Source organism: the organism of the source record quoted next, unplaced genomic scaffold, assembly GCF_019419815.1.
Source record: "Pyrus x bretschneideri cultivar Hongxiangsu unplaced genomic scaffold, Pyrus_bretschneideri_v1 Contig21, whole genome shotgun sequence".
NCBI classification, from domain to species: domain Eukaryota; kingdom Viridiplantae; phylum Streptophyta; class Magnoliopsida; order Rosales; family Rosaceae; genus Pyrus; species Pyrus x bretschneideri.
In genome coordinates this window covers 5,427,603-5,446,646 of record NW_025999513.1, presented here as the reverse complement: position 1 = coordinate 5,446,646, position 19,044 = coordinate 5,427,603, and the positions used below count along the sequence as shown (strand labels likewise).

The following is a 19,044-nucleotide window of genomic DNA, read 5'->3' as shown; positions in this document are numbered from 1 at the left end:
TTAGGATTTCCTTTTAAAGGTGGGCTAATATTTCTTCTTTCCTGCAAAGGTGTTTAAGTATGTTTCTTACTTTTCTTTTTAAGAAGAAAGCTTCAATGCATTAGCCATGGAGGAGGTTGACTGGCTTCCATTTTCGGAGAATTTTGGGTAGTGGGGTGGCTAATTTCTTCTTAGTAGGCTGGGCTAATTCATGCAAAATGGTTAGGAGGTCTAGAAATTAGTATTATCTTCCTAATTTTCCAAACTTTTGGTCTAATTGTAGTTCCGTCATTGGTTAAGAGCATTAACTTTCATGCCAGAAGTCCCAAGTTCAATCATCCTTCCCTTACCGTTGCTTTAAGAATAAAAGGAGAGATCACTCAACTCAGCCACAAGATGTATAAAATACAGAGTGCATTGGTTTTGGAAACCAAATAAACAACATTGCATCGCAAGCAAAGGTCAATCCTGTTGGCTGTCGCTCAACATGTGAATCGTCTCCAAATTAAGGTTTTAATCTTGGCTCCGACGCAAATCTCGAGTAGCTTCGAGTTTTGCGGATGGACCACGTAGCCCTTTGTTTAGCCGTGTTTCTCTTCTCGATGTTAAAATAGGTTTGTGCTCCGAACTCCCCTTCTCCATGAGGCTGTTGAATCTTTTGAGGTTAAAAGAAGAACAGAATTCAAAAGTCCACAATAAATTGCATGATTTTCTAGTGCTCAAAAGAAAATCTCTGAAACTAATTCAGGGTGCATGTTAGAAATATATTCACCTACGAGTAATATAACGCATCAAAATTTGCACAGTTTATCTCATAGCGACGAGCAGCACAACCACCGTAACAAGCCATCGCTAAACAATTAAATGGTCGATCACTTGTGAGATAAAATTAAGCACGTCACTGAACAGAGAGCAACCACAACGGAGGATCACCTCTAGAACCGTCGAATATCCTTAGGGGGCCTAAAGTTGAGAGGGTGAGTTTCCGGAGTGGCATTTTCATCTTGCCTCCACATCTTGATAGTCTTATCGGCTTCACAACTGACCAGCCTCGTACCGGTGACATCGTATGAAAGGGCATATATACCAGCTTCACTATCCAGCGAGCCTGGAATAAAAGCATATCTAGGGGGTTAGCATCCCTTCTTGCTACAATCAACCGCAAAAGTGGGATAGAAGATATAAAATGATAACAGCGCATGAACAAAATAAACATACCGGGTTGTACAATTGTTTGGGATTGCTGAAAATTGTGGCCGCTCCTCCAATCCCAAAACCACATGCTCCCATTATCGCCTTCAATAAAAAACGGGGGAAAATTAGAATTACCAAGTTCTATGAGACGAAAATGGGAATAAAAGAAGTTTCTGGTCATTTATTTGACAAAAGAAAGACTATCCCAGATTGTCAAGGCCTTGTTAGGCACATAAATATATTCTCCGAACTGTGGGAAAAGAGAAAAGGAGAGCACACAAAAATCATCCCCTTAGTGTCCTTTAACATGTAAAGAATCCATACCTCCTGTGGCCAAAACCCCATCTTCGTTGACAGCCATTGCATTGATTATGGTTTTCTGCTGAGACCTGCACAAATACAACCGATAATTTTTGGAACGTTATAATTAAAAATATCACTAGATATATTCATATTGATATAGTACACATTAATAAAATAAAATAAATACTCAATTCACGATACATTCAGTGTGTCAGGAAAAGGTACCAAACTCTAAATATATGCAAGACAGATCACATCCATGCAATTTCAAAGTGCTGCACTATAAATACTTTAATGGTAGTAGCATGAGTATAAAGCTTGGCATGCATTGCTATAAGTATATGTAATTAAAGCCATGAGTTGGAATTATTTAACACAACTTCTCAACTGATGAGGAAACAAGTATACACATATCCAAGTAGTGACACAAACCACGCAGCATATGCTTTATGTGGTTCAAAATTGTGCAATTAACGAACCATGTGTAAGTTTACAGTTTCAATGGATCCATCGCAGGCAATGTAATGTTAATCCATCGCAGGCAATGTAATGTTAAACATTTCCTATTACCCTCCAGATCAGAAGTTTTGCATTGCATCTTGACTGATGTGATGGTGCCTGTGCGTTGAGCAGCCTAATTGACTTGCCACGAAGGGAACGTGTGCGCCCCACAAAAAAGAACATAAAAAGGGGAGCGCAATACCTTACGACACACAAACAGACACATTTGCCAACTAATTATCCATGACAAGTACATTACCTAACTGGCCTTGAGCAGACAAACACGCAAATCATCAATCCTAATATTGATTACTTGTCATTCTTTGAACAAAGAATACATCACAAACATACAATAGGAAAGGAGAGCAAATGGCAAATCTATCGTTCCAGGAATATATGCAGAGATTCAGTCTATTCAAACACTCACAGCATGTTGTGTAAAAATTCGCCTCTTGGGAGGTTGAACTTCTTAATGTTATCAGCTGATGCAGATGCAAAACAATGCCTGAAAAACCAAACTCAATTAGAAAGAGCAAAGCATATAATTTAAGGGCGCGTAATAACAAACACAACCGGAATAATTCACTACACATGAAATACAAAGTACATGTATTGGCACATACTCTCTAGGATGCTGGGCCATTGCACGCACAGACTTTTTATGGTGTGTCAGAGTTGACATTGTTTTTCCTGCAACAAATGCAAACTGATAATTAAAAAAGAGGGAAGTACCAAAACTGAAATGAGTTTGAGCTACTTATAGAACATAAATTACCATATCTAAGGTCCCAAAATTTGATTGTTGTGTCGTGAGATCCAGTAACAACTTGTGGATCCTGCACACAGTAGACAAGGTAACATAAGGAACATGGCCTATTTTAACAATAAAATGAGAAGTGGCTGGAAGAAAAAAAAAAAAAAAACTCAAAGTTATTGTGTTTAGCGCAAAAGTAGACATCGATAATACATAAGCTATTATGAATTGTTTGAATCTAAATTGTTGTCAGCTTGCATACTCCACAATATAGTCAGAACACCATAAAGAGAACAGAAAAGAGTTTTTCATACTGTTGGTCGAGTAAAAACAGAGCAAACTGTGTTGTCATGCCCCGACAATGCATGAACTTGCATCTTGCTTCGGATATCCCAAACCTGAAAGTTTTATTGCACCAAAACAAAGTTATTATTACCACAATACCAAAAAAAAAAAAAAAAATCCAAACATATTATTACCACAATACCACTCTGATACAAATTACAACAATCCCTTTGCCCAGTCCACAAGAGTGCTTCCTCCATTATATTATACAGGATTTGAATTTTACTAGGAAGATAATTACATACCCGGCATACAGAATCACGTCCCCCGGTAAGTAAAACATCAAGAGTCGGATGAAGAGCCAAGCAGTAAACGCCACTTAAATGACCATGATATGAACGGATAACCTATACAACAATTTATATGATGTAACAACCAGCATTAATAACAGAACAAAGTTACAATAAAGATCTGAAAATTATTAAGTAAAAGTATTAACCTTATTCTGTTCAAGATCCCAGCATTTAACTAGTTTGTCATCTCCAGCAGAGAACATATAGGTATGCCTGCTGCTAACTGCAAGGCCTGCAAAAACCCAAGCACTTGTTGTTAACAACACCATTAACCACAGCATGGTTAACCAAAATCAAACATAACGCACAGCAATAATTCAAGAGAAATCAACCTCGTATTTGCTCAATGTGTCCTGTCACTGTCAGTTGTAGAGTTCCAGTTGCAACATCCCAAATCTGATCAACCAAAATCAGAACACAATCCAAAAGAACATAAACTAAACACTCAAACAATAAGAAAAAGAGAACACTAAATAAAAATTAAAAAAAAAAACAAATCGCAAGTGATGTAACTTCTAGAGAGAAGAAAACATAGACGGAAAGTGGGGAAGGAAAACCACTCAGATAGACCAACTCAGACAAATGAAGCATAAAGTTACATACCTTGATAGTGCGGTCTGCTGAACCAGTGCAGAACCATCTATTACTTGGGTCAAAGGCAATAGATCGTACCCATCCCAAGTGGCCGCTAATAACCTGCATAATCAAATGAAACAACATGGCTTATAAGAAACATTATGCATAACCATTTCCTTTCTTCGGATAAGAGACATTATCATAACAGTAAATGTAATCAACTCAAGTTCAATCATACAAGAGGTGCAGGGCAATCTTATCCACTCATTAGCCAAGAAAGAGCTAAACAGAGGACAACAAAAATTGAAAGAAGCACCCATATAACATAAACTCCCATGTCAGTTCCCATTCATTTCCATCTAATAAGAATCTCCATGTCACCCAGACAATATAATCCCAACCACTTTCCACACTGCACCTAACTGTCTATCATAAACAACGCATTATGCTTACTCTGTAAATCTTCCAAGGGGCATGCCAATCGGGACGTGGCCATCTGCTGGAAATTCTTTCCATCATGGCCGATGTTGAAAACCTATAGAAGAGAAAAGTAACAGTTAAAGCAAAAAATGGGATAAGTTTTCCCTAGTAGAATTATCAAGATTAGAAAAAAAAATGCAACAAGATGGGATAGAGCATCATGCAGGTTGCAATTTTTATAACATTCAGTCCCCCTGTATATCCCATAAAAAGCCTAATAAAAACTTCAATCTAATAACATCATGAAAGCACAAAATATGATACATTTAACACAACTTCAACCCCACGTAATGCATGCAGATGAGGCAAAATGGTAAGGACAATCTTAAATTTCAAGAGTGGAATAAAAAAACAGCAAAGAAAGAGAATTCAACAATATCAAAAGGAATTTATGACCAATGTAATACTTTACTCTTAAAAAATATCTAACTCTTTGAATATTTTAATAGGTCCTTTATGTTTCAAAAAGCATTCCTAACAAGTTATATGTTTTCCTTACCAACCCTAAGCCAAAAATTCATAGTGCACTAATTAGATGAAATACTAAAAGCTCTCTAATATGGAATAAATTTGGAATAAAAACAAAACTGGAGCAGGCTGTACACATTGAATTTAAAGCAAATCAGAGGAGGACAAAACTCAAACCTGTGAGAAGACCCTGGAGCAGAAACAGCTACAGTGCCTCTGTCCGAATTACCAATAGTATTCCTGAAAATAAAGAAAATGATTAAAGAATTCAGTCAACAATTAAGGGCACCATGAGTACAAGAAATCAAAATAACCAATTTGCATTCCAGCAACATTAGAACAAAAACTCTGTCAATTTTGACAACTCACTCATACAATTCTGTTCAATGATCCAAATATTTAGCCCAATCACTTTGGAAAACAGAAGCTAATAATTGCAAACCATAGTCCAAGAATGAGGAAATATATATATGAAGAGGGATAAGTTGAAACATTGCAACACAGAGATATAAATATGCACGAAAACAAGCATTAATACATCTGCAAGCAAGAAACTACTCACGGTGCCCTTGGTGCAGATGGACCGACAACCAAAGCGTTTTGAGCTCCTCCAGTCTGCATTTCCTTAGAATCTTCATGACACACATGGTATTAAACCAACAAAATAGTTTAGCAGGTTACAATTGCAATATAGAATACCCAAAAGGGACTTAACTTCCCTAAAACAAGAAGCTAAATCTTCCCTACTTCTAACTGATTATTAGAAATTTCAATTAGAACAAATAATACCTGTGAGGGCAAGGGCATTGGAAGGCCCTTCAGAACCACTTCCCAGCGCACCAGACTCAGCCCGGCGAGGCGGTTTTTGGCTAGCCGTGGGCTGAATTCCTACATACTCCATGCTTATCTAATAATTCAAATCAAAATTTTCATTCAAATGCAACACTCTTCAAATCAATAACTTCACAAAGCTTAAATTCACAAAAAAATACTAACAATTTCAACTCAATAATTTCACTAACCTTGTGGCTTGTGCGAATTGTTTTACTGCCAAAAAAAAAAAAGAGTAAGCAAGAATTAACGCACAAATTTTCAAACAAAAAAACCTACATTCAGCTCAATAATTTCACAAACCCTAAAAATTAGAGAAAGTAAAGGCAACGGCGGTACCTCTCGGGGTCGGGAGAGGGGAGCTCGCCTTGGGCCGGGGAGAAGAGATCGAGAGATCGTTTGAGGGATTTGAGACTGAGCTTCTTCAGCGACTGCGGCTCCACTGGTTCCATCTCCAATGTGGGCCCCGGCATGATGTTCTTCTTCTATATACTGAGAAGGATTTGGCGCCGATGACTTCTCGTTCCCAAAAGCCCTATATAAGTTGGAGGATGAGGGAAGCGAATAGAGACGACAGAGGAGAAAAGGCTAGTTCGATATACGGTGAGGTTTTTATACTTTGTTGGCCCGCGAAAGGCAGCCAGGCTATCTCCAAGTAGGGGAGGTATTTGTACGACCGTACCAAAACCTACACCAAATTTTTGGTAGAGGTATTCACCGAATTACCCCCCTGAACTTGTAAGTGGTTGTCAATTTCCCCCCTAAACTTTAATTTTAACCAATTACCCCCCTGAACTTGTGTAATTCACCAATTTACCCCCTACCGTTATATCTTAAAATTTTCCATCCAATTTTCCATCCAATTTGGTCACATGCTTGGCACATGCTAATGGTGTGAGGGTAAAAAGGTAATCATATACCACAACAAACCTAATCGATATGGGGAAGCAGGGGAACACAAGCCGCATCTAAGGTTACAATTTGAGAAAAGAGAATCAAGAAGCAGGGGAAAGATGAGTATGGTGGTCAGAGATGGTGGACATCCTCCAAGATACGGTAAGTCTTCAATTTTTCCTTCTCAATTTCTTCCATATCCAAATCTTCCACTTTCATCCCATTAGGCAATTTCCAATCAAACCAGTAGAGAAGATTTGCAAGTCCAAACTGTAGTGTCGTTGTCGCCATGTATATCCCTGGACACATTCTTCGACCAGCTCCAAATGGCAAATATTCATAATGTTGTCCTTTAAAATCAACCGAGCTTCCATCAAACCTTTCTGGGAAAAACTCTTCTGGGTCGTTCCAAATCTTAGGGTCTCGTGCGATTGCCCCTTCATTCACAAGGATGAGTGTTTTGGGGTCCACATCATAGCCTTGGATTTTGAAGTGAGACATGGCTTCTCTCGGAAGAATCATCGGAGCTGGAGGATGCAGTCTTAGTGTTTCTTTGATTGTCATCCTTAGGTATTCAAGCTGCTCCGTATCACTTTCACTGACTAATCCTTTGTTTAATGCATTTGTTGTAGGTAATCATGACCTATTCACACTTGAAATACACCATGGTGGTCACTTTAAAGATGGGCAGTATGTGGGTGGTATTGTACAGTGGGTTGACAATTATACTAAAGATTATATGTCCATGCTTGATCTGTATGAGGTTGCTATAGTGCTTGGGTATAATAAAGAGACTGTGGGTTTTTACTATTGGCACCAAATAAAGGGTTTTTTGCAAATTGAATGCGATGCAGATGTGTTTCAGTGGGTTTCACTCATATCTCCTCAACATGTGTTGCATTTGTTATACTTGGTTGACTTAAGGAAAATCACAAACAATCTTGCGAGTGATCCGTGTGCGGCTACATTTGTTGATATGGATGTTCAGTTTGAGGGGTTTAATGCGGATGATGAATATGAAGAAAATAAGAGTGTGGAGGTTGTTGGAGACACTGTAGAAGGAATAGATGAAGAGGTTACAGATTCAGAAAAAGAGGAAGATGACGATGAGGTTACTCTTAAGTTCAAGGATTCTGACTATGAACAATCCGAGGAAGATGCTGATAAAGGTGCAAAAAATGTACAAGCAAATGACATCTTGTTTGATCAGATTGTAGCGAGTGATTCTATTGAAGAAACACACAGAGAACTTGGTGAGATCTCCACTGAAGAATACAATTCAGAAGATTTAGATAGTGTTAGGTCTGAGTCTGAAGAGCATGAAGCCAATATGAGGGTTAGAAGAAGACTCAAAACACCTAAGCTACCTCAATATAGGAGAGAGTCAGATAAAATCAATCCCACTCTTCATCTAGGGTTGGAATTTCCAAACATGAAACAATGCAGGGAGGCAGTAAGGGCATATGGCGTGTCTGTTTGTCGACCGCTAGATTGGGCAGTGAATGATTCCAACAGATTACGGATCAAGTGTCTAGGAAAAGCTGCAGTACCTTGTCAATGGAAATTGTATGCCTCTTTTGTGGGGAAGGGACCAACAGTTAGAATTAAAACCTATAATCCTGAACACATTTGTGTAAGAGAGGAGCATTCTAAATTTGCCACCTCCTCTTGGTTAGCTGATCGGTTCGATGAGGAGCTTAGATCGAAACCCGATATGAGTGTGACTGGTTTCATGGAACTTGTGAGAAAGCATTATGGTATTGACATAACAAAAAACCAATTTTACAAAGCAAAGAGAATTGCCAAAAAAGTGACAGAAGGTAGTATAGATGAGCAATATGCCAAGCTTTGGGATTACTTGGAAGAGTTGAAAGTGAGAAATCCTGGGAGTACTATCAAAGTAAAAACAGATTTCCAAGGTGAAAACCCTATTTTTAAAAGGTTGTACATATGCTTTGCTGCATTGAAGAAAGGCTTTCAACAAGGGTGTAGGTCTATAGTGGGTTTTGATGGGTGTCATATTAAGGGACCCCATCCTGGTCAAATCTTAAGTGCTGTTGGTGTTGATGCCAATAACGGCATGTTTCCAATAGCATTTGCTGTTGTGGAGGTGGAAAATAGGGAGACTTGGACTTGGTTTTTGGAGATCTTTTTCGAAGATGTGGGAATTGAGAATGGAAATGCTTGGACATTCATCACTGACAAACAAAAAGGACTAGGCGATGCTATTCGGAGTCTGATGCCAACTGCAGAACACAGACATTGTGTTAGACATTTGCATAATAATTTTAGAAGTGCAGGTCACACTGGACTTGCCTTAAAACAGAGATTGTGGGCAGCAGCAAGAGCAACTACTGCACCTGCTTTTGAAGCTGAAATTGAGGTGATGAATAATCAATCTGATAAGGCAGTGGAATGGCTAGCTGATAAGCCACCTTGCCATTGGAGCAGATCTTATTTCAGAACATCGGTAAAGTGTGATTTGTTATTGAATAACATGTGTGAGTCATTTAATTCTGCAATTTTAGATGCAAGAGATAAACCGATTATTACGATGTTACAAAGGATTCAAAAATATTTGATGTTGAGAATGGCTAGGCTAAGAGAGGCTAAGTGGACGCAACAAGTTGGACCTAGAATTTTAAAGATTGTTGAAAAAAATCAAATGGATAGTTTCAGTTGTTTTGCCAATTATTCAGGGAATGGTCAATATCAAGTGCATACTTTGGTTGGTAGTATGTTTGCAGTAGATTTGGAAAGGCACACTTGCTCTTGTAAGAAGTGGCAGCTATGTGGCATTCCTTGTCCTCATGCTATATCCGCAATTGCTAGGAAGGAGGCTAGTCCACAATTGTTTGTTCACTCACTTTACAAAAGGCCAGCTTATGATAGGTGTTATGAAGGGTATATTGCTCCTATGCCTGAAAAAGAACAGTGGAAGAAAACCTACCTTAGGCCTATTAAACCTCCTTTTTACCACAAACAACCTGGAAGACCTAAAGGCAAAAGAACAAAAGCACCAGATGAGATAAAGAAGGGGGCAACAAAGCTAAGGAAGTATGATGTTGTAATGCATTGCCAAACCTGTGGAGAGGAAGGACACAACAAAACAAGTTGTCCACAAGGGCTACTACAATCACAACAAGGTTTTGGACTCACAAAAGAGGTAATTTGATCAACAATGATTGTTTTTATTTTGAGTCTTGTTATATCACTTATCTAGTCGCTAAGTGAACATAAATAATGTAGAGTCATGGGCGAACAGTCGGTACAAGCATATCTAAAGGGTCTAGCTCAAATGCAAAAGGACCTAAAACGCCAAAAGGAAATAACACAATAAGTGGTCTTAACTCAAAAGCAAAAGGATTGGCCACAGTTGCAAAGGTAATTGTAAATTGGACTTGTATCAAATACTTATATTGTGTTTGACTCTACTATATATGCAATTGTATGAAATTACTAATTGGGTATAAATGGTTTTGAAGTAGGAAATTGGTGCACATCACCACTCATGGGCTGCTCCATCTCAAACTAGGCCACAAGGAACTTCTAAACTACATGTAATAACAAGAATCTGTCTTTTTTAATTTAAAAAAAAATTGTTATAGATTAATTTTTGTTGTTTTGGGTTTGCTAACATTTTTGTTGCTTCCGTGTTGAATTGAAATAGGTGAACCGAGGGGGTCGTGTGAATCAAGTCGCAAGGAAGGCTAATGAAATGGCATCACAACCCCAACATGTTGCCAAAAAAGCAAGACCATGGAGAGTGTAACTATGATGTGTTGGAGGGCCTTTCGTACTGTTAATGAAAATCTTTGGTGTTGAGGTTAAGTTGTTCTTTTAAAGGGATTATGCTGCAGAACTATAAAATTGATAGGTTTTATTGGTTTTGGCACTAGGTGCAAGTCTGTTGCATATTTTTTGTGGATGTTGTTAACTTTATTGTAGTAAGAATCGTTAATTTCATTTTGGTAAACTGGGCGCTGAGCCAATATTTTGCAGTTGCTAATTAGACTTTTATGGTTAATTTAGATAAAATTGTTCGAAGTGAACTAGCGGAAGAGAAGAAGAAAAATATAATGTCCACATTATGAATAAAATTACTTTTTTACCCTAAAAAAATTGGCACGTGCTGTGCATGTGACTGAGTTGGATGGAAAATTGGATGGAAAATTCTCAAATCTAACATCAGGGGGTAAATTGGCCAATTTTACAAGTTCAGGGGGGTAATTGGCTAAAATTAAAGTACAGGGGGAAATTGGCAGTTCCTTACAAGTTCAGGGGGGAAAACGACAAATACCCCTTTTTGGTATGACAAAATTTATTATCATTATCATGCTAAATTTTTGATATATTGAATTTCGACATGCCAAATTGTTCGGTTGGCATAGTATGATAATGGTAATTATCACTTTATTTTAAGCCATTCTTTTTGGCCAATTTTTTTTTGATAGAAAATCAAGAAGGAGAGAAAGAGAGATTGTGGGAAGAAATTCATTTTGATAGAAAATCAAAATTAATTTTGATAATAAATTACATACTGTTTTCTTTATCGTACTTTTTAATCCACTGCACCAAACGTTTAATTAAACTAATGTAGTTTAAATTAGTCTAATTTAGAGCTTGTTTGGATGTGCATTTAAAATGATTGAAAACACTTTAGGTGGAAATATTTTTAAAACTAATATTTAGTAAAAATTTAAAGTGTTTCATGAAAAAACATTTTTTGTAAAAACGTTTTCAGTCATTTTAAAAACACATTCAAATGAATTATTAATTCTTAGGCTAATCCAATCCAAAATAATATCACCGCTAGAGTTTCCTGCTTCCCCAATGTTGTGGGTCCGGCGGGGGCTAGTGAGTAGTCGGGTCAAGCGGCTCCGACCCACGCCCATCAATTTCACATTTCTCGTGTACACCAAGTAACAACGGCAGCGAATCAACGATGTCCGTCCCTCTGATTCCTATCACCGTTCTCTCACTCCCATCCACACTCTCATAAGACTACGCAATCGGAAACAGTCTACTGTTGCTGCGGCTCACGTGGACCGCCTATACCCCAGCAAGCCAGCGCGGTCGTACGGGCCGCGGATGAAAATGACGATTCAGCCCTCGCATCACTCCGACAACGATCGGACCAGCGGCGAGCTGCGCGCGCTGGATTGCAACCTCACCGCCCTCTGCGACCACATACAGATGGAGGGCTTCAATTCCGGCGCCTTCTCCGATATGGTCGTCCACGCCATGGGCTCAACCTACCAACTCCACCGCCTCATTCTCTCCCGCAGCCCATACTTCAGGTCCGTTATCCCAATTCGTCGAACTCCTTTTGTCAATTTACCAATGTGCCACTTCAATTCGGCCCCCTCACCGGCTTCATCCGCGTTGTTTGATGGTGTTTAATTGATAATTGTGGGGTTTTTTTGGTTAATTTGAATAGTTACGTGAATGTATGTATATATGGATAGTACCTAGCTTAGCATTTGCAGCATTGAGCTTGAGCTTGGCAATGTGGGATTTGATGAAGTCAGTTTTGTTTTCGATATTCACGCATAATTATGTATTGATTAGGTGCTTAGTAACCACCTTGTGCAATCTTCATTCGCTGGACTGTATGTGTCTGGCAGGAACATGCTTCATGGACCTTGGAAAGAAGCCAGTGCCCATGTTTTAACCTTACAAATTGATGATAAGAATGTTAACGGAGAAGCGATCACAATGGCTTTGGCATATCTATATGGGCACCACCCCAAGCTGAGTGATAACAATGCATTTCATGTTTTGGCTGCCGCTTCATTTCTTGACCTTCAGGTATCATATTAACATATTGATGTCTTCTTTTACTTTACGGAACTGGTTTCTTTTCCAATCTAGAAGTTCTATCCTTTCATGTGCATTTAGATTACGTGTTGCTGCTCTTTTGATGCAGGATTTATGTGCAATATGCACAGACTTCATCATATCTGAATTATGGACTTCAAACTTCTTAGCCTATCAGGTTCAAAATGCTTGTGCAGCTTCTGTATGTATGTATGACCCACATGCTACCAATTTCTTTTGTAATTGAGAATGTCTTACTGTGCTTTTAGGTGTTCGCTGAGAGCCAAGATTATGGCATACATGGAGAACGAGTAAGAAATGCTTGCTGGGGCTATCTTTGTCAAAGTGGTTCCATGGAGTTGAAAGAGGTAAAAGATGGTGAGCTTATTTTGTAGTAACCACTTATGGGGTTCGCTAGATTTACGCACATTTTCTTCCTCCTTCCCTTTTCCTTTGATATCATATATCTTAATAACATAAGAAAATATGAGAGAGAAGGACAAAACAGTGGCTGTCAAAGGAACATATTTGTTTTTCTATGTAATATTAGCATGCTTAAACTTGCCCACAGTCTAGAAAAATATGGCTTAAGCTCTGTCCTTCTATTTAATTATGATAGCATAGCTCAGTTTTTTTTTTCTCTCTTAGATCTATCTATTGTCAATGACTCAGTATGTTTAATTTTATAAGGATTAAGTATATTTTTAAGGTTTTTCAACTTTGTTAATGCAAACCTCCTCTCTACATTTTCTAGTTCCTGACATGGTCATGGACAGGTGCTTCCAAAACTTTCAGCTCAAACCCTGCTTGCATTGCTGACCTCTGATGAGCTCTGGGTACCCAGTGAAGAGAAACGGTAAGGAGCATTGACAGCTTCTATCTCGGTTTTATTAATCACAGCTTGAGTTCCTTTTGATGTTGTTCTTTCTTTTTCCCTTGTGGAAAGGTTTGAGCTGGCGTTCTATACATTCCTTGCAAAAGGTGCTCAAAGCAAACAGAAAGACTATGATCATGGAAGTTCCAGTTCTGAGGCCGGAACGGATACTCCATCTGATTCTTCTAATGCAAAGGGAAAGAATCTTATTGATAGCTTCACTAATAAAAGGTTGGAGTCTGAAGTCGGGCGCTTAACTCTAAAAGACGATGTAGAGGGACATAATACTGCCCGTAATCTTCTGATAGAGCTTGCAGACTGTGTGGTTGACTTCCAAACCGAAGTTTCAAATTCCAAACAGCAAGTCCAACAAGTTGCATACCCTCAGTCCAATTTGGAGCCAGGGTGCGACTGCAATTCACTGTTGGAAATAGATGTGATGAGAACCTCATGTTATGCTAAAATGCCAGTTGCTGTTGGAGCAAGCAGACTGGGGGCAAATGGAGTGGCTATGGAAGGGCCATCTGATGAAGGATCATGCTATCACTTAAATAACAATAGTTGGTTTGCCAGGGACCAGTCAAGGCAATGCTCTTCAATGAACTCTTCCACTAGTGAGCTCATGCCAAATGATTGGGGAAGATGTGGCATGCCTCCTCTTTCATGGGGTGGCAGGGTTGTAGGGAGAAGACAGCTTAAAGGTTATGCTAAGGGGAACTTTGGGGTTGGTGGGGAGAAATATGATGCATTTGTTAATATATTTGAAGGCGGATCTCTTTTATACTGCAACATGTCTTTTGAGGCACTTTTGAATGTACGAAAGCAACTTGAGGAACTGGCGTTCCCCTGCAAAGCTGTAAATGATGGTCTTTGGCTCCAGGTCTCTTTCTCTTTACTGTTTTCTTTTTAATTTCATAATTATAGTTACTTTACTTAACCCTTTGGTTGTAGCACACAAACAAGGTGCTATCAAGTTTTTATAGCAATTTTGATTGCTATGCATTTTCTGTCTTCCCTGCTATCCATATTAACTGGTATAGTTAACCATTTGAATTTTATTTGATAAACCACAGTGCTGATAAATTGATTCAGTCTAAGAAACTATGTTTATAGGCCCTGGCAGACTGACTGCAAGGGCTCTCAGCCACCTCCCACCATGTGAATGTTGGGCATCTCTTTCTCCTATATACACATTGTAGCCCTGCTGTTATGCTTTTGAAGAGATGAATTTATGTATTTGTTTGTATGTTTAAATAACAATTACATCACAAAGAAAACTTATCTGTTTATTTATTTACTAACTCAAGTCTTTGGGTATGAAAATCATATAGATGCTTTTAAGCCAAAGAGTCGAAGAAGTTGGTGTGGATACGTGCAAAAGTTGCTGTCTTCCAAGTATAGCCTGCAGTTGCAGACAGCAATTTTCATTCTCACAAGGAGTTACAACTGGATACTGCATGCAAGAGCATAATCAGAATAATTCTCCTGATGTATATGTTGCTGAGTCTGCTCCAGGTGAAGGAAATGGCCTCTTTAGGCCTGTACGCGTGCATGTCAGGGGTCCTATTGATGGACTTGCTGGTATCGGACGCGGAACTACATTTGTCCCAGCAACTGCCTGGGCCCCAACTCGGTTTGTCTTTTCCCGTGTGCCATTTGGCATGGGCAACAGAAATTGCCAGCAGTCTCTTGCCAATGATGATTCAGAGGCCAGAACTGACCAGAATGGGGACCTGTCTGGAGATGGATTGACAGCTTTAGTTGGGCTAAGCCAAGGAGGGAACAATGTGGCTAATGCTCATGGGGAGCAAACAGAGAGAGGCTATGAGATGGATATGCAAAGCAGAATGGCCGAGACGTCCATGTCAGTGCCAAGTACTAGTGGTGTACCTGTTCAGATGGTAGAGTCGTCGGACCATGCACTTGGGATTGAGTGGGATAATGCAAACAGTTCTTCCATCTCATTGGATATGAAAACACCTTTAAGTCACTTCCCTCCATTCCGCTTTGGGTATGTCAGTATGTGACCACCTGTGCTTCAGATTATGAACTCTCTTTTGGAAACTAAGAATCCAAAATTCTTACTGGGATGCTGTCCATCGATCTACTAGCTCAGAAGTCTACTTTACAATATTACAAATTGATTACCGAATTTCTATAACTACCTTTGCACATCTATTTATGCAATTCCTTTCTGCTTGGGACTGGATTTGTCGTGAGAGAGATTGGTTGTGATAGAATCTGCTCAAGTTCAAATGTCATTAACAATATAATAACATGGGTCTAATGATTGGGCATCATGCTCAATTATCTATCTTACTAATTACGAGTAACCTCTTTTTTTCTTGTCTCTATTTTACTATTTCATTTATGCTTTCAATCCTGGTTCTACAGGGTGCAATTTGAGGATGTGCACAGGCTCAGTGATGGCCAAGTGAAGCACTCTCCAGAAGTCTTTTATGCGGGTTCTTTGTGGAAGGTGTTTGAGTATAAACTTATTGTTCTTTTCAATATAAGATTTACATGTGGTGATGCTTTTCCGATTTCCGTTTTCCATGCTCTCAGACAGATTGGATTTTCTGTTCCAATTTATAGGTTAGCGTTCAGGCTTTTAATGATGAAGATCCTCAAGGACATCGCACACTTGGTATTGTTCCAGGCTAAATGATATATACCTTGGAAACATGTTGTTATACTTTCCTGATTTTTATTTCAAATTTGTTGCTTAAGCTGAATGCATATCATATATTTGTTATTCAGGATTATTTATTCACCGACGTAAGGCAGAGATTACTGATTCGTTTAGAAAGGTTAGCCAGCCTTCCCTTGATTGTTTTAGAGCATGATTGGATTATTTTAGTTATGGAGAAGAATGCTTCTTCTTATCTTCACATTTCAAGGATCACCCTTTTTCACTATGTTTTGCCGACTGGTATGTTTTTCTCACATTTGTGACTCATAATAGAAGTTGTGAATTGATACTTTATGGTGCATGACCAAAACAGGTGCAGATGTATGTTGATTCTCGCGAAAAGGTTACAGCCCGCTATCAGGTAACATTCCAAAGTGAACAAATGTCAGGTTAGCCCATTTTCATGTTATGCCAGAATCTGGTATACCGATTCCGTTACTTCATACATTTATGATGTAGTTAATCTGCCCATCGAAGAGGGAAGTTATGGTGTTTGGGAGTTTTAAGCAAACAGGCACACTTTTACCAAAAGCTCCCAAGGGCTGGGGATGGCGAACGGCTCTGCCATTTAATGAGCTTGCTGATCTTCTCCAAAACGGGGCTTTAAGAGTGGCTGCTGTTGTGCAGCTTGTATGAATTAAACAAAGGTAATTTCAGTGGTAAATTTATCCAGAACGTAATAATAACCATCCTCCTTGCTGATACATATATTTTCTTATTTTGCAGATAAAAGCCACAACCGAATAATTTGGCTTTCGACGTACGAAGGGCGATAATTGGACCTTATGATTTTTGTAGCGGTAACCAGGTGTGTGTAGTTCTCCTTGTTTGTATTTATGGATTGTCTTGCAAAGAAACATTGTATTAAGGGAAAGAAAAAGGGAAATGTTTTTTACACACCATTTTTCTCCATTTGCGTCCTCTGTTTGCTTTTGTCCGTTGATTTTCCTTTATTCGATCTAATGGTCAGAAACAAGCCTTAGGTGTGCTTTGGAGAAAAAGTTGTGTTAAAATCATATGTCCCAGAAAAATTGTCTTTATATTATTTTTCGAATGTTTGAGTAAGCAATGTGTGGTGTTGCCCTAAGTGGACTGTTCATTTTTTTTTTTTTTTTTTTTTTGTCAAATATCCCTTCCTCAACTTTTAATGAGAGGGAAATGTATTAACAATAAAGAAACAAAACACAAGGGCCCAAAAACACACTATGAGCAAAAGAAAAAACAGGACCCTTGAAACACGCAAAACAAAACCCAAAGAAAGCTTTTGGGCCTAATACAAACACACCACACAAAAGAAGAAACCCGCCGATACTCCCCAACGAGTCGAAGCCATCTCCGCCACAAGGACCTGCCATCACACCATCCCAAGTCCCAGAGTTGAGGAAGAAGAAAACCGCTCCATCCTCCACGAACCACCAAAACGATCGCAGCCATAGAACAAAGGAAGACCGCCGGAAGAGAGATCCCACAAACGACAGCGCCAACAAGGGCGGACAATGGGAGGAACATACAAGGGCCAAGGGTGGTGGTGCGAACACCCGAGCCAAAGCTCTACACACCCTCCCATGGAACAACGATGAATTGTGGTGAAAACTGGCGGAATCGAAATTAGGATTCGTGGAAAGAAAATGGAGCCAAGTGAAGATGATAGTATTTGGGAAGGGACCGAATGAGATGGATGAAACAGGTGAACGAGAGTTGAGGCTCGGGATGATGAAAACAGAGGCAAAACAGTTACCAGGAAGATGAGATCGTGGGAAGATATGGGAGGAAATGGGGCTGGGTTTATTACAAAAAACAGACGAAGAAAGAAAAAGAAGAAGACAAAGGGAAGTCAAGGGAATGCCATCGGCCTTGCCATGGCAAGAGCCGGTGGCCACGCAGAAAAACGGAAACGAAGTCACTAACACCGTGGGTAAAGGCTCTTACTAGAGCAAACGGGGCTGAATTACGGATGAGCATTTGATTTCCGAGCTTCGCGCTTCTTGAGCAGCGAAGATTCCCAATCTTTACGTTCTTTGATGCAAAAGGATACAAGTGAGTTAAGTAGCATTCTTTTCTTTAGTTGAGCTATATCTTTAATGGAAACTCTCAAAAGATATATGTCTAATTTATAAATGATGGCTATGTTGGCACTGAAAAATAAGCTCATCTTTAAAGGAGTTGGCAAAAGTTTTAGTTAAAAGATGTCCTTTGCTAACTCATTTGACATTTTTATGCTATTTTAAAAGGGAATTGTTATTAGCACTTCAAAAATCTCATTCTACATTTCAAACTTTCTATATTTGGAAAGAAAAATACACCACTTGTGAGGAGTGTAGAATGAAAATTTTGAAGTACCAATAACACTTTTCTTTTAAAATATTAATATCCTAACTTTATCTTGTTAGGTCTAGATGTCACATCCCGGCCCGAGGCAGATCACTTCCCAGGTCCGCTCCACCACCGTAGCACGATATTGTCCGCTTTGGGCTTACCATTCCCTCACGGTTTTGTTTTTGGGAACTCACGAGCAACTTCCCAGTGGGTCACCCATCATGGGATTGCTCAAGCCGCCTTCTCGCTTAACTTCGGAGTTCCTACGGAACCCGAAGCCAGTGAGTTCCCAAAAGGCCTCGTGCTAGGTAGGGATGGGAATATACATTTAAGGATCACTCCCCTGGGCGATGTGGGATGTCACAATTAAATTGTCACATCCCGCCCTGGGGTGGATCACTTCCCGGGCCCGCTCCACCACCGTAGCACGATATTGTCCGTTTTGGGCTTACCATTCCCTCACGGTTTTGTTTTTGGGAACTCACGAGCACTCCCAGGATGGGTCCACGTGACGGCCAGCACGCCCTGATCTCGGTCGGGGTGTGCCACTAGATTTATTTTGAAACTCTTTATCAAACAATATTTATTAATAAAATATAGGGAAAACTTGATATAAGTCTAATTTTTTTAGCCAATAGTAGGAATACTCCAATTTATTAAAATAGGTCCAATTCCTTAAATTTAATTATTTTATTATCAATAATTATCTATTCAATGATAAGAT

The 19,044-nt window shown here is 39.2% G+C and overlaps 2 protein-coding genes across 4 annotated transcripts; one reads left to right on the top strand and one right to left on the bottom strand.

Annotated features, from left to right (window-relative positions):
- Positions 1 to 335: 335 nt before the first annotated feature.
- On the bottom strand, positions 336 to 6,361 carry LOC125477270 (protein pleiotropic regulatory locus 1-like). 3 transcript variants are annotated; one of them, XR_007258432.1, is made up of 18 exons: positions 6,064 to 6,361; positions 5,916 to 5,940; positions 5,683 to 5,800; positions 5,456 to 5,525; positions 5,071 to 5,133; positions 4,399 to 4,480; positions 3,973 to 4,065; positions 3,702 to 3,765; positions 3,516 to 3,601; positions 3,322 to 3,423; positions 3,046 to 3,129; positions 2,753 to 2,813; positions 2,601 to 2,667; positions 2,405 to 2,482; positions 1,498 to 1,562; positions 1,198 to 1,275; positions 752 to 1,087; positions 336 to 634 (listed from the first exon to the last, which is right to left on the bottom strand). XR_007258432.1 is itself a non-coding variant. In XM_048584216.1 (17 exons), the coding sequence occupies exons 1-17, from the start codon at positions 6,195 to 6,197 to the stop codon at positions 915 to 917; spliced, it is 1,443 nt and encodes a 480-aa protein (XP_048440173.1). In that variant the 5' UTR covers positions 6,198 to 6,361; the 3' UTR covers positions 661 to 914. The 3 variants fall into 3 exon arrangements, 1 of the variants encoding a protein (XP_048440173.1); XR_007258433.1 differs by having other exon boundaries at positions 336 to 625; XM_048584216.1 differs by lacking the exon at positions 336 to 634 and having other exon boundaries at positions 661 to 1,087.
- A 5,295-nt stretch (positions 6,362 to 11,656) lies between these two features.
- LOC125477404 lies at positions 11,657 to 17,091 on the top strand. Its single transcript, XM_048584458.1, has 13 exons — positions 11,657 to 11,918; positions 12,246 to 12,429; positions 12,548 to 12,616; positions 12,708 to 12,806; positions 13,215 to 13,294; positions 13,385 to 14,192; positions 14,644 to 15,323; positions 15,707 to 15,791; positions 15,908 to 15,959; positions 16,073 to 16,122; positions 16,318 to 16,365; positions 16,464 to 16,651; positions 16,731 to 17,091. Exons 1-12 carry the CDS (start codon positions 11,710 to 11,712, stop codon positions 16,638 to 16,640), a joined length of 2,541 nt encoding a protein of 846 aa, XP_048440415.1. The 5' UTR covers positions 11,657 to 11,709; the 3' UTR covers positions 16,641 to 16,651; positions 16,731 to 17,091.
- Positions 17,092 to 19,044: the final 1,953 nt, after the last annotated feature.

Bases quoted from the DNA above. Each gene is read 5' to 3' on its own strand.
- LOC125477270 (XM_048584216.1), bottom strand. From the start codon at position 6,197: ATGCCGGGGCCCACATTGGAGATGGAACCAGTGGAGCCGCAGTCGCTG. The intron at 3,602-3,701 runs GTTGATTTCTCT...GGGTTTTTGCAG, and splicing joins ACACATTGAGCAAATACGAG to GCCTTGCAGTTAGCAGCAGG. The intron at 2,668-2,752 runs GTAATTTATGTT...CATTTGTTGCAG, and splicing joins ATTTTGGGACCTTAGATATG to GAAAAACAATGTCAACTCTG.
- LOC125477404 (XM_048584458.1), top strand. From the start codon at position 11,710: ATGAAAATGACGATTCAGCCCTCGCATCACTCCGACAACGATCGGACC. The intron at 13,295-13,384 runs GTAAGGAGCATT...CCTTGTGGAAAG, and splicing joins GTACCCAGTGAAGAGAAACG to GTTTGAGCTGGCGTTCTATA. The intron at 14,193-14,643 runs GTCTCTTTCTCT...AAAATCATATAG, and splicing joins ATGATGGTCTTTGGCTCCAG to ATGCTTTTAAGCCAAAGAGT.